The sequence below is a fragment of the Vidua macroura genome, chromosome 16 (genome assembly GCF_024509145.1).
Source record: "Vidua macroura isolate BioBank_ID:100142 chromosome 16, ASM2450914v1, whole genome shotgun sequence".
Taxonomy (NCBI): Eukaryota; Metazoa; Chordata; class Aves; order Passeriformes; family Viduidae; genus Vidua; species Vidua macroura.
This window is the reverse complement of record NC_071586.1, coordinates 1,466,609-1,481,152: the sequence shown is the minus strand read 5'-3', so window position 1 is coordinate 1,481,152 and position 14,544 is coordinate 1,466,609. Positions and strand designations below refer to the sequence as shown.

General features: G+C 53.0%; 1 protein-coding gene across 2 annotated transcripts in view; it reads left to right on the top strand.

Moving 5' to 3' along the window:
* Positions 1-3,578: 3,578 nt before the first annotated feature.
* Positions 3,579-14,544, top strand: part of RAB40C (RAB40C, member RAS oncogene family) — a 37,557-nt gene continuing 26,591 nt past the window's right edge. The window contains exons 1-2 of one of the 2 annotated variants that reach the window (XM_053991993.1): positions 3,579-3,648; positions 3,856-4,119. In XM_053991993.1, coding sequence (XP_053847968.1) covers positions 3,966-4,119 — 154 coding nt within the window. In that variant the 5' untranslated portion in view covers positions 3,579-3,648; positions 3,856-3,965. Of the gene's footprint in view, positions 3,649-3,771; positions 4,120-14,544 lie in introns of those variants that run through there. The other variant, XM_053991992.1, reaches the window with a different exon arrangement.

Below are 14,544 nucleotides of genomic sequence, written 5' to 3'. Positions count from 1 at the left end.
GCACTGACTCATTGAGAGTTTCATTAAAAGTGTGTGAGTGTTTGTGAGTGAGGTTTGGCAAGGAAGTTAAAACCCACTGTGCATTTCTCCTTCCCTCATGTGAGCCACCAGGCATTCAGCAGGAGCAAAATGCTCCCACAGCAGTGACACAGTGTTTGTTTTAAATGTCACCACTAACCCCAGCTGAAGGTGACTTCCTTCCCACTGCAGCCCTGATGTGAAACACAGCCTGGTGATGTGGAACACAGGCCAGTCCCATGCACCAGTCCAGGAACAAGCCCTGGCTCAGGAGCCACACTGGCTTCAGGCTCATCACAGCTGCAGTTCTGCAGGCAGGAATGCTGGGCAGAGCAGTGGCAGCCAGCAGAACAGTGACAATGCCAGCAGAGCCAGTTGCAGCAGGGATGAGGGATGCTGCACATTCCAGTGCTTGTGTGCAAGTTTAGGGATGGAGAGCTTTGTTCTGCTGATAGGTTTTATTGGTTAATTCAGCCTTTTAATCAGAACTTAAATGGATTTTGATTACTCCAGAATAAAGATGTTGGGAGGAAAACCCAGCCCTTACCTCCAGTTGGACTTGCTGCTGAGCACGGTGTGGCTGTGAGCAGCACAGGGACGGGGCAGGGTGGCTGCTGGAGGCTCAGCTGATCCAGGCAGGCTGTTCATCCCCATCCCAGGGCCTGGCTGGGCAGTTCCCAAACCTCTGCTCTCACACAGGGGTATTTCAGCATTTGTCCAGCCATAATTGTTCTGCCAAGGCCAAACCACAAAGCTTGTGCAAGGAGGATCCAATGAATGCCACCTTAGGCCTGGGAGATGGTTGAAGTGATGCTCCTCCAGCTCTGGGTGTCCCTGTGATTCAGAGAGGGGTTCCTTGGTGTCCCATGAGCCTGCCCATGTGGTGTGTTCAGCATGAGGGGGCAGGACGGGGACAATCCTCTGCAGCGCAGCACAATCCGAGCAGGAGCCCAAGCTGGGCCTGGGAATGACGAGTCCTTCTGGCCACTGCTTCCCTCCTCACAGCAGAGCAGTCACTCCCTTGAATTCCATTCCTTTCTCCTTTTCCCTCTCCCAGCTGAATGCACTGCTGTGACTAAGTCCCCACATTGCAGCAAGCCCCTGCCAAGGTCACCCCTCTGCCAGGAGCCTCTACCAGGATTGCCCCTCTTGCCACAATTCCCACCTGTCTGGGCTCTGTTTGGTTTCCACCATCCCACCGAAGACAAGAGAAATCCCTGGAATGAGCGAGTCATAAACAGGGCTTTGGCTGGCCCTATGGAGTGGCAGGACTGAGATGTAGAGGCTGAGAAAAGGGAGATAAAATTGAGGAGATTCCTGCCCATCCTCCTCCTGTCCACTTGCACTGCTTTGGATCCATTGGACTGTTGGACAGAAATGAGGCTTTGGACAGAAATGAGGCTTTTCTCCCCTCCTGGGGAAAACAAACATCCCCTCTCTTCTTCCCCTGCCCCCTGCTCACCAGCCTGTGCCCTGGAGTGGATGTTTCTCCACAGGCTTTACCTCCAAGCCCCTCTACCCTGGGTATGCAGTGGCCAGGGACAGCAGTGGCTGCAGGAGGACATCTGCTCTTTGGGTTTGCTTTAGCTGCTCTTTGGGTTTGCTTTAGCTGCTCTTTGGGTTTGCTTTAGCCGCTCTTTGGATTTGCTTTAGTTGCTCTTCGGTTTGCTTTAGCTGCTATTTTGTTTTCCTCTGTCAGTGCTCTCACTGTGTTTTGGCAGCAGCTGTGGGTGCTGGGAGAGGGCACAGAGTGGGGGCTGTGTTTGGCCCCTGCCAGTGGAGAAGGCAAACTGAACAGCTGAGGGTGAGGATCCCCTTGGCCCACAGGACATAAACCCCCACCAGAAGAGGCCCCCAAAGGGATCACAGCTCGTGGCTCCAGGGCAGCACAGGAGCTCGAGCCCTCAGGCTGTGGGAGAGGAGAGGGAGCCAGGCTGAGACCACCAAAGAGGGGGCAGACCCCCCTCCCTGTGAGTGTGGAGGGAACAACTCTGGAGCAAGTCCAGAGGAACCCACAGAGATGCTCCAAGTGCTGGAGCCCCTTTGCTCTGGAGCCAGGCTGGGAGAGCTGGGGGTGCTCACCTGGAGAGGAGAAGGCTCCAGGGAGAGCTCAGAGCCCCTTGCAGGGCCTGAAGGGGCTCCAGGAGAGCTGGAGAGGGACTGGGGACAAGGGATGGAGGGACAGGACACAGGGAATGGCTTCCCCCTGACAGAGGGCAGGGATGGATGGGATATTAGGAAGGAATTCTTCCCTGGGAGGGTGAGGAGGCCCTGGCACAGGGTGCCCAGAGCAGCTGTGGCTGCCCCTGGATCCCTGGCAGTATCCAAGGCCAGGTTGGATGGGGCTTGGAGTGACCTGGGATAGTGGAAGGTGTCCCTGCCATGGCAGGGGTGGGACTGGGTGGTCTTTAAGGTCCCCTCCAACAAAAACCATTCTGTGACTCTATAAAAACATCCCCCTTCAATCCCTCTCCATCCATGAGTGACCCTGCCCTGCCCTTCAGTCCTTCCCAGGGCTCTCTGGCAGGAGCAGCCAGCAGAGCTCCCCGGGGAGCCGCAGGATCCTGGCAGGCTGAGGGACATCTGTGGTGCTGGCAGGGCTGGGGAACGTGGGTCATTGAAATGGGATTCACTGGAAGCAGAAGGCTGGGAACATGGATGGAGTGCCCAGCTCTGGAAAGATAAGCAAGATGCTTTGTTCAGCACAGGGATTTGTCAGCAATGACAGCAGGGAGAGGATCCTCCACACCTTCCCATTGGGAATCCCCTGCGATTGGGTTCGGGAGCGGTTGGTTCCTCAGGGATGTCAGGCCAATGCCGAGGGATTCCAGTGGAGAACATGCAGGAGTCCTGGCTACAGGCTCAGCCTGGCACCCACAGCCCCCATTCCCTGTCCCCATTCCCTGGGGACATGCTGGATGTCACCATGGCTGCCCCCTGCCCACCGACAATGGAGTGCACACACTTCCCACCCCAAGAACCCGCTGCCTGCCATAAAATGGATGATCACCCACCCGGATGCCCCCAAATTGTAGGTGCCCCTCTTTCTGGATGCCCACCCCAGATGTAGAGGAGGACACCTGTATGCCCTCCCTCCCTGCCACGTACCCACCCGCCTGGACATCTCTCACACCTGGATGTCCCCGAATCCTGGGTGCCGCCTCTTCTTGGATGCCCCCCAATCTGTGTGCCCCTCCCATCTGGATGCTTAGCTCATATCTGGATGCCCCCCTTCCTGGATGACCCCTGTGTGCCTCGCACACACGGATGTTCCCCAGTCCCGGTCCCCAATCCCAGTTCTGCAACCCCGGTCCCAAATCCCGGGTGCCTCTCCCCCGCCCGACTCGCTATCCCATCATGCCCGTCTTCCCGCAAGGCACGCCGGGAGCCGTAGTCCCCAACCGTCCGCTGGACCTGCCCCCTGAGCCCTCAGGGGCGCGTCGGGGCGGGGCACTTCTGATTGACGTGTGACTAAGCCTATGGAAGCGGCGGATCCGCGGAGGAGGCGGGGCCATCTCTGATTGACGCACATCTTAGCCTATGGGAGCGGCGAGAGCGGGGCCGAGGCGCCGCCTGGGCTCGGGCGGACGCGGCGGGTCCGTGAGGCGGGGGCGGCCCTGCCCGGCTGAGGTGGGTGGCGGGACCGGGGCTGGGGCTGACCTGGCGCGGTGCTGCGCCCCGGCGGGGCGGAGCGGGCTCGGGGCCCGGTGGGGCGGCGGCGCTTTGTGCGAGTGGGAGGGCGGAGTGGAGCCGTGTCAGCGGCGGGGGCGCTGCGGGGCCGGGCCCGGCCGGGCCCTTCCTCCGCCTTCTCCTCCTCCTCCTTCTCCTCCGCCGCAGGTCCCAGCGCGGCCCCGGCGGAAGATGCGCGGCCGGCGGTGAGCGGCGGCGGGGCAGAGGCCGCAGCCCGAAGCTGGCGGGCGGAGGATGCGGGCCGGGCCGCTCCGCCGATGAGAGGCAGGATGGGCACCCAGGGCAGCCCGGTGAAGAGCTACGATTACCTGCTCAAGTTCCTGCTGGTGGGCGACAGCGACGTGGGGAAGGGGGAGATCCTGGAGAGCCTGCAGGACGGCGCCTCCGAGTCCCCCTACGCCTACAGCAACGGTAAGAGGGGCTGGGGGGAGCCGGGCCGCAGGACCCCCATCGCTGTCACAGCCCTATCGCTGTCACCTCCCCCCGCCATTGCTGTCACCCGCATCCCGCGGGGACCCCTGAGGGCCGTCACCCCAGCGCCGAGCTGGCGGGCAGGGAGGGGTTGTTTTGCTTTTTCCTTTGTTGTTTTTTTTTTGGTTTTTTTTTTTTTTTTCCATTAACTGGGAGCGCAGCGCGTGGCAGGCAGCTCAGAGGCCTCCTCAGCTCCTTGAAATGCCCGAAATCTGGAGGAGAATGTGGGCAGAGGGGCTGGTGTGTGATGTAATCCCTGGATGCGCAGCCGGACCCTTCCCCAGCGGTCCCGCTCGCCGGGCAGGGCTCCCCTCCCTCTCCCCGGCTGCCACAAGGACCGAGCCGTTCCCAGAGGAAGCAGGGGCTGTAACAAAAGAACTGGAGCCTAATTCCCAGCCCAGAGCCGCTCTGGCTCGGTGGCTGTACCGGGAGCGGCCGCGTTGGCTGATCCACCTCCTGCCAGCGTCGAGGTTCCATGACAGACCATTAACTACGGTATCACAAGACCGTAATTAAGAGCCAAGGAGTAGCGCTGTGCATTTCCTGCAGTTACGGTGTAGCATGGCCTGGCGGGGTGCGGGTCCTCCTGTGGATTTCAATCTGTCATCCTTCCCCCTCCTCCGTGCACAGCAACATCCCCAAGGGCTCAGACCCTGCATCATGGCTGCAGCCCAGGGCAGGAGCAGGTAGTGCCGAGTTTTGCCTGTATCAGGAACCCGAGGGAATCGGGAGCTCCTTGGTGCTCTGCCCTGGCCAAATCTGGAGCATGCAGAGTGGTGTGGCTCCGACCACGCTCGGTCCTTGGAGCCACCACCAGCTCCTCAGGAGCTGATGTAAGTGCACACCTGCTCCACGGAGATTTACGGGGAGGTGGTGACTCAGAAGTGGAGTTGCCTGTGAAATGGGAGCAGTGCTTCAGGAAGGAGAAGGCTTTGCTATCGTTCATCTCCTCGGGTGTCTGGCTGGGCTGGTGTGGTTTGCCTTTGAGTAGGTGCTGGGCACTTTAGAGCTTCCCTAAAGAGAGTTTGTGTTTCTGGAGAATCTGCCTCACCTGTGAGCTGTGGAACTGCTCCGTGGGGTTGGTCTTTACTATGCAGAGTGTAGCAGGGTGGCTGTTTTAAGTGTGAAGTGTTACAGTTGGAATTGTCTCCTGATTGAAGTGGGTTTGAAGCAGACAGAGTAGGAATAAGGAGTGAGTTAAGTGGGGTCTTTGGTATAGGCATGAGACCCAAAGAACAGGGATTTTGGCTATGGCTATAGACCTTTTGTCAGAACCCGCTGTTTTGTAGCAACTAAATACCAGCATCTTTTTGTTGGAAAAAGAAATCTCAGTGAATAATTTCAGAACCCTCCCTTGTCCTCTGTGAGCAATTGAGCCCATTCCTAATTAGAGAATTAGGTCACATACTGTTGTTTCACAGTAATATATGCTCTGATAGTCTCTGATTCTGTTGATTCTGGGAAGCAACACACCTTTAGGATAATCAGCTGGAGTGGCTTTGATATCCAAGTGAATTTGATCCTGCTGATGCTGCTGACAGTCTTGGCAGTGGAGCTCCCTGTGCCTCTGGCACAGCTGGGACGTGCTGACAGGGCATGCTGCTCCCGTGCCCTGACAGAGACCATCTCCTGAGCAAAGGCTCTTGGGTTTTGGGAACAGCTCGAGCCTGGTATCCTCTTTCACACATACCTAATGCCATCCCAAAACAGCAATGCCGGAATGTTATGTGGAAGTTCTGTTTGTAAATCTACTTGTAAGCACGTTGTCCTCGTCCTCATCTCCTCCCAGATCCCACATCCCAATTTTAAAATGAGTGTTGTGTCGTCTACCACTATTTTGGTCAGTGCAGAAAGCACAACTTGTGTGCACTTTGGGCCGCTCTTGTGATGGGGACATCTCATGTGGAGCTCAGGTCTTTGACCTTGGCAGGAAGGGGAGAGAGAGCATTTGCCTTCTCTGTCTGGTTGGGTTCTGCTGCTTTTACTCTGTTGTATGGAAACAGTTGTAAGCAGCCAGGTTTTGTGATGCAGCGTGGAATGGATTGTCCTTCCAGCTCGGGGAGGGCACACCCTTAGAAGTGAAGCTCTGTAAATGTAGCTCTGTATTTTAGCTGCTCTTACCCAGCCCATTAGAAAAGGGATTGAGGGATTCCTCTCTGCTCCGTGGGCATCTGGGTGTTGGATCAGTGCACAACTGAGAGATGAAAAGCCCTTTTTCTGTTGGATTTTAGGTGCGGTAAGCAGCCTTTGCCTGCCTGTGTCCAGTATCCGAGAGCCTGGGATGCAGTGGGAGCTGTGTCTGTCATACAGCACCATAGGTGCTTCTGTCCATCCTTTTCCAGGATCCCTGAACAGCAGTGTCACTTCTCAGCACGGCCTTGGAGCTTGGCACCACTTTCTAAATTGGGCACATCTTATATTAGCCCCTGCAGTTCCTGTAGTGCATAGCAAGGTCTCAGCAATATCCTTTCTTTAAATTGCTGGCAAAATAAACCTGCTCTGTGGGAGCAGAGGTGATTGTTACCCCTGGTACAGGAGGAGGTGTGAGCGATGCCCTGACCATTGCTGCACCAAGCTGTGAGGGCACTGAGCATGGAACTTCTATGTCAGGATCACCCCCAGATTGGGGTGACCCCAGGTGGTGGTAAAGTCCTCCAACCCGTGCCTTCAAAGAAAGGCTCAGCAGTCTTCAGTCGTCTGGTCTCAAGGCAGTTTATTGCACGTTATCTCAAGGCACACAGACTCCCTGGCATTCTCTCTGACTCCTTCTCCTTCTGCGTCCCTCTTCGTCTCTCCTGCCCAAGGGGATGGTGCCATCTTTTATATCACACATTGCGTATTAAATATTTATCGTTTTTCCCCAGTGCCTATCACCTACATTGAACAGTGGCTTTCTACTCTAAACCAATCTGTGAGTGCCAACATCACCAAGAACATGAAGGATAGGAAGGAGAAAGGAGGAGGACAGGGCAAACCCAAATCCCTCCATCTTAGAACTTCTGACCCCCATGTACAAAACTCAGACCCCTCCGTACAAGGCCTAAAACCCCCCTGTACAGCACTCAAAAATCCTACCTTTCACTTTGTGATTACTTCTATTATAATATCTAAACTTTTGTCATTTCTTGTTCTTCCTGCAAAGTTGGTAAATTGTTCCATGGGTCAAATTCAAAACCACAGGGGTTTCCGGCTGCCTGCCAGGGTCTCAGAGGCTTCTGACCTGGACCCGGAACATCCAAGAGTGTCTGAGGGACACCTTGGGTTCCGACACTTCTAGTGACAAAAAGGTGGCATTTTGAGAAGGAAATTGATGTCCAGTTGTCACCTGTGTGTTCCTTACTCGGTTTGTGCTGGAGCTATGGAATAGATCAGTCTCCAGGAGCATCAGCCAAGCATGCTCCCTGTGAAGAGCAGGGAGTGTTGTTTTTGTCCTGTGGCCGGATATTATAACTGATTTGGACTTAGCTTTTGCTTTTTCTTGGCCATCCACAGAAGACCCTGAATTAAGCCTTCCTACTAGTGTTTTGAGAGGGAGAACCTTAATGCTCTTCTGGGCTTCCAATGTTGTCCCTCTTCCCAGCTTTCATCCTCCCTTTCCCAAATCTGTAGTTGTGGAGGCAGGATGCTGTTCTTAGGTCCTCACTGCTGCTCTGGACAGCTGGAGGATCTCACCTGGGAACCTAAAATCTTGCATTTTCCCTGAATGCCCTCTGTGCTGTCAGCTTCTCCCCAGGTGCAGGGAGGGGCTGCTCTCTGCCGTGAGCCACGCGGTTACACCAGACTCGAGTGAAACTGTGCTTGTGGGTATGAGTCCCCTACACAAATCACTTTGGTTTTAAACAGCTCACTTGGGGTCTGTCCTCATCCATCCCCAAGTACTGAAGCAGGACAGAAATGTGTTGGTCACGGGGTGATTTGGGACATGGATGTGGTGGAGCTCTACATGAAAGTAGGGGTGGTGTGCATGCTGTGCATTAGAGACACGAGGCTGCTCCTCACCTGAGGGACCCGTGGCTTTGTCACCACCGTGTCACATATCCACTCTCAAATAGCTGGTTATTCATATGCTCAAATGATCTCACCCAGCAGGTTTGTTGGCTTGCTGGAGCAGCCAGCCCTGAGCTGAGCCCTGGCTGAGTCAGGGCAGCTCTCTGTGCAGGCAAGAGGGCCTGCACTGCCCTATGAGACAGTGCTGCTGCCCCAGGCGCAGGGCCAGGGCTGGGCTCACCACACAGACGTGAGGGTGATGCGCTCCCTCCTTACATGATGGAGGGCTTTTTCTGCGGCTGCCTTCCCCCTCACCTGCTGCTGTTCCCAGAGGAAAGCAGAAATGTGTGTTAGGGAGAGAGTAGAGCATGTTTTGGAGCAGATGGCTTTGACTGGAAAGGGGGTGGATTTTTATTTTTATTTTCCCTGTCCTCAGCTTGTGTTAAGAAAGTGATGAGGATGCAGCCAATGTCCTCACTCTGATCTTGCAATGAGCACACAAAAGCTGAAATGAGAGCCCTGCCCTGCACAGAGTTGGTGCTGACACCAGCCCTAATGCACTGAACCCCAGCACCTCCTTTCAACCCTGTCCCTTGGCTGGGCTTTAGTGCCTTTATTCAGGCACCATCCTTACGTGCTCTGTATCCCACTGCTATCCAGGCCCAAGGCAATGTCAGGGAAAAGACACGTGAAATGCTCAATGCAACAGCTGCTGACAGGTTTTATGGTTCAGGTGAAAAACTGAGTCTTTCCCAGGAGCTCTTCCCCAATAGCAGAAGTGCAGGAATTCAGCTCCTGGGCAGCAGCAGAAGCAAGCCCACTAGAGCTGGGGTTCCCTGCCAGGAGCAAGGGCTGGGGCAGTGCAGCTTCCTGCCCTTTCCATGGCCAGGAGGAGTGGGAGAGGCAGCCGAAGACACTGCCCAGCCCTCGGAGGTGGTCAGCCCCCTCCAGCTGCCACTGTTTGCCGGGGGAGTGCTGTTAATTACTAGGTTGTTTATTTGAGTGATCCACAGCTTTGGATGTCTTTTCCCTCTGGTTGTTTCTGTGCAACTGTCTGAATCTAGAGATCCCTGAGATGTCTCTTTCAAATCTTCCTTTACAGCAGCTCCTCTCCTGGTATGTCCTGTGACCCCTCAGGCACCAGTGTGCAACCACTGCCTTGGTAGTTCCATGCCAACCAGGAGATAACCTGTCCCGCAGCAGCCTGCACATGCAGGGAGTGAAGAGACACTTTGTATCATCCTCCTTGCTGCCATGGAGGGCATGTGAAGGGATGTTTCCCTGTGCCTCTGCTCCTTGCCTGCTGAGTTTCCAAGACTGACCATGGAGATGGTCTCTCACTTCTGATCTGCAGCTTCCGTGGTGCTGCCGTGTTTGGCTGGAGGTCCTGCTGCACTGATTCACTTTTCACAGCCTTTAAAAGTGTGTAGCTGAACAACTCTGCTCTAAACTTGAACTCGTGTAAGCACAGGACCTCTCCTCATACTGGCTCACGCTCCTGAGCAGACAAGAGTTGCTGGGTGACCCTGTGTGCAGAAAAACTTCAAACAGGGCCAGCAGTGATGTAGTGGCACCTTCCAGGCATAGGCATGAGAGTTACAGGTGTTGAGCCCAGGTTTCTGATGGCAGCTGAGTTCTCATCCTGGTGCTGCTGCACTCTCAGGGCTCTCTTTGGTGTCAGCTGGGAGGGAAGCCTTGGTTCTGGTGTTGCTTTGCTGCCTCCTTCTCACCTAGCTTGGTCCCACCTGAGCACTGTCCCTGTCAATGGTAGACGTGGGCTGGCTGCCCCACTGCTTCAGCTGCTGCACATCCGTGGAAACTGCTCTTTGTTTTCTGGCAGGACTGTATTCTTTGGAATAATCTTTGGAATAATGTTTCTGTTTGAGGCTTTTAGCACTCTGGTGCAAGGAGGATTGAGGCAAAGTGTTCCAAGTGCAGCCCAGCCATCACGTTCCTGTAGTGGCTGCACAACTGTTGTGCAGGAAATGTTTGAGCTGGACTGTGCTGGTTGTGCTGCTGGAAACCTCTCTGGATGGCTTGCAGAGTGGTTGTTGCAGCAATTCCCGCTGTCTGCCAGGACTTGCATCAGTGTCCTTCAGGGATGTTCACTTCCCTGTCATCAGAGATGCAGAGCTGATCTCATCAGACCAGGCAACTCAGAAACAGCTCTAGCATCTCTTATTTCTCCATTGTTTACTACATAACCTTTGTGTGGAAAATAGTTCCAAAGATACAGTGCTGAACCTCCAGCTCTGCTTGTTGTGGGACTAACCAGCTGCAATTTAAATTTAAATTCCAAAACAAAGCCAACAAACAAAAAAATCCCCATCAAGCCAAAGCCCAACCCCCAAACCTAGCGTCTGGCAGGTTTGGTGTCTCTCTCTAGTCAGGATTAGAGGTACACAACAGTGTAGGTTGTTATGTGTGCAGAACTTTTGAGGAGGGTCATGTTTTTGTTGGGGTTTTATAAAGCTGAGGACCTACTCTGCAAAGTTCTGGATTGCACTGCAGAGTTCTCACCACCTCTAATCCCTCTATAAAAGCTGTACTTTTATGGCTGTTAACGTGTTCCAGAGCCCTGAGTGCACAAAGGTGATGTGAGCTGAGCAGTACAAAGCTGAAATGGGTGGAATGTTCTTCTAATAACTAGGATTAAAAGTTTCTCTGTGTTTTTGATTGTAAAAAGCAGGCAGGTTTTGTTCTCTCCAGATTCCACACCAACATTGTCCACACCTCTCTTGGTGTGTGGGTTTTTGGTTGGTTCAGTATTTAAGCTGCAAAGGAAAGACCATGGAAATTAGTCTCCTCCTCCTCCTCCTCCAGCTTTTGTTTCCAGCTGTTCCCTGGCATGTTTTCCTCTGCAGCCTCGCTCTCTCAGAACAGCAGAGCATCTTTCCATTGCACTTGAGAATAGCTATGCTCTGAGCTGAGGCTTTGAGCTGTGATTTTATAACCTTGCTGGTTAAAATCTGGTTTTATTTCCCTTTGCCCCTCACTGTCCCCTGGCACTCCAGCTCGAGCTCTAGAGGAGCATTATGTCATTTCAATTCCTGTGTGATTGCAGGCACTGGAGGAGGAAGGAAACTCCAATGTGAAAACCTTCAGCTTTGTTTTGCTAAAGGCTTTGCTGTAAGGTGAGACTCACCTGAAAGAAAATTACCCTGGGGCGTGCAGGGTGGTAGCTCAAGGCAAGAAACCTCCATCAAAGAGTCTGTTTGCTTCTGCACAAGTTGTAGTAAATAGTAAGGTTGCAACATAGCTTGGAGATTGTTTGTTCCTATAGAGCTTCTATTTGCTGAAAGCATTTTACGTAGCCACAGCTTTTTAGATTTTCTTCCTCTTTTCTACTTCATCTTTGTTTCATTTCCGTCGGCCCATTCTAGACACTGTTAGATCATTTTAAAATTTTGACACCTGTTCTCCTATAAATAAAACACCTGAAATTCTTCATGTCCTGTATGTTCTGTGCAGGATCGGGCATTGAATAGGGACAAAAGTCCTCGGGCAATTCAAACATAATATTTGCTGCTTAAACCATCAGTGGTTAAGGGGGAGACAGGCAGAAAGGGGACACTGAAAGGCTGTACTTAAATGGCAGTTTAACAGAAGGTTCTGAGCATCTTTGGGGTAACCTTTTAAATAAAATGCAGAGTTTAAAAAAAAATTCTTTTTTTAGGGATTTTAACTTGTTTCCAGCCCAGCTGCTGAGTTCCTGGGCTCATCTGAGGGTTTTACTGTACCATTTGCCTTTCTGTGCAGGTGATTGGCCCTGCTCCCTGCTCAGTCCTGGACACAGAAATTACCCTGCCTTGTTTCCTTTGGTACCAGCTGTAACAGCACCTGTAACAGGCCTTTTGCCCATGATTCTGGAGTGGAGGCCAAGTGGACTTGAGACAGAACTAGACAGAAAAAAACCCAACCAAGCAATGAACAAAGAAAATGCAACAACCCACCCCCTCACCCATTTTGCCCATCATTTATTTAATCTTAAATCCTCTCTTGTCCCAAGAGTTGTTATTTTTCTTACATTGTCAAACTGCCTGAGTGACTTGGTGGTAAAATCTGTCTAGGAAAGTGCAGGCCTGTGCTGTGGCACAAGGAGATGAAGCTCTGCAGGGTAGATCTTACCTGAGGGCCTTACCTGTGCTGCTCACCCTGCCAGCAACAGGATTCTTGCTGTGGAACACCTCTGTGGGTTGAGACACACTTGTGTTCTTGTCGGGCTCATCTGTATTAAAAGGCTGAAATTCAATACTTCCTTCTGTTTTAAAAATGTCAAATGCTGGCTTTTCCCTGGTGGCAGCAAAAGTGCTCCAGAGAGGCTGCCAGGGTAGCTGGAGTGAGATCTTTGTCCTGTAGGTCAGGAGGGGACCTGGGAGGCTCCAATTTGGGCTTGGAAAACCTGGTTTCAGGCTGGTGAGAGCTGCCGTGAGGCAGCAGAGTTTGTACAGGTGTGTAGTGAGGTGCTTGCTGTGCCAACAGGGCCAGTCTATCCTTCAAGGACAAGGAGGGAGAACTGAGCACACCTGCCATGCACTGTAAGTCAGGTCCCTGGAGATTTGTTGTCGTTGGAAACAGCACATGGAAAGGTGAAACCAGTGTTACCAGCCATCCTGGTGCTTCCAACATGCAGCAGCTCTTTCCTGGCTGTGGTTGGTGCAGCAAGACCAAACTTGGGAGCCAGAGAAATTCCTGAGGAGTGGAATCTCTGTAGCTGTTCCGGGAACTCTGCAAGTGTCTGCTTAACCTGTCTACACCCAGTTTAAGGGCTGCAGCTCTCTTTGGGCGTGGAGCATGGGTCTGGAGATGCTGTTTTGTTGCTGGCAAAACCTGGAGATGCCAGTGGGGTGTGGATGGGGAACCCAGGGATCAGAGCCAGCCTCTGCAGGATCCCTGAGGTGGTATGCACCTGAGCCTGGCATGCACCATGCAGGCTGCCCAGGCATGGTGTTGGGATGCCACAAGGGTCTGATGCTACAGAGCAGCATTTCCCTGCACAGTGTCCACAGAAGTGTAACTATGGAGGGAGTAGGATATTCAAAGTATTTTGGACAAATACTTGGATTTTTTTGAGTGTTAGGGATTTTTTTCTCTCCAAGCATATCTTGATGTTTATACGGTCATCCAGCAACAATGCAGACTGTTATGGTGCCCTCTGATTTCCCTCACAGGCTGCCTTTGTTTCTGCATGCAGCTGTGTAGTTTTTATGGAGATCTGAATTGCAAGGCATGAAGAAACTCTTTTGTTTGTTGTCGCTTCTGTGCATAAAATCATTCTTGATTTTCTTCTAAAGCACAAATCCACTTCACATCCCTGATTCTGGACTGACTTTGGACTGTTTCTAGGATTTCCTGGGTGTCTGCTGAAATTGTTGGAGCTTTAGGAACAGATTTGCTCCTGGCTTCAAATGCCATTTTCTGATGCAATTGTCCCCCTTAAGTGTGCCCAGAACAGAGTTCCTCTGTGTGAGGACCATATAGCTGCCGAAACAGTGCTGGGCTTGCAGCAGGCAGTGGACAAGTGAAATCTGCAATTCCGGGCTTCTTAAGGGTCTCCAAATCAATGTTTTCCTTTTGGCTGGTTACAAAACCAAACAAGCAATTATTTGCCGGAGATCCCCACCTCCAAGCCCTCTCAGCTGGAGATGAAGATGCCTGGGAACTGATGTGAGCAGACTTCCTGTGAAAGGCTTCCAGGGTAAATGGAAATCCCTCCCAGTTGAAATGAGGCATCTGTGAATGGAGGATGGAGTATGCTTTTCAGGGGAAAATCTACAAATCTGGGTAACTACAGATAATTGAAAGGCGTTTGTTCTCTCTCTGTTTCAAAACGTGTGTCTGTACGAGGTGCTTGGCAGCCCGTTGGGTTCCTCACAGAGCTGCCAAGCGCCGCAGCAGCTCCCCGGGGCTGGAGGAGCTGGTGGAGCCGAGGGCTCTGCGTGGGGCTCCCCTCCTGCCCAAAGCAGCTCCCGCTCATCTGCTGCGCACCGAAATAACGGGAAGCTCTTGTTGCCTCTGCAGCAAGTGGTGCAGCGAGGGTGGATTGTGTGTGAGCTGCCATGAGCAGGAGGGGACGAAGGCAGGAGCAGGGGGCGGTCTGCTCTCCTTCATGCCCAGTGGCAACCGAGACCTCTTGATCCTGTTCCCAAAGTTCAGCTACGGTGCAGGACAGGATCACAGAGGTAAAATCACGTGCTTGCTGACCTTCAGTCCCAGCTCTGCAGGAAGCAACTGGGCTGTTTTGCTGTGATGCTGTTGGGGAACATCTATCATCCTGCTCAAAACTGAGTAGTGATACTGTGAGGTAAACTGTGACGCTGAAAGGCACAGACCTGGGATGAATCCACCTGTTTGGTTGACCCCTGTTGTTGGTGATGA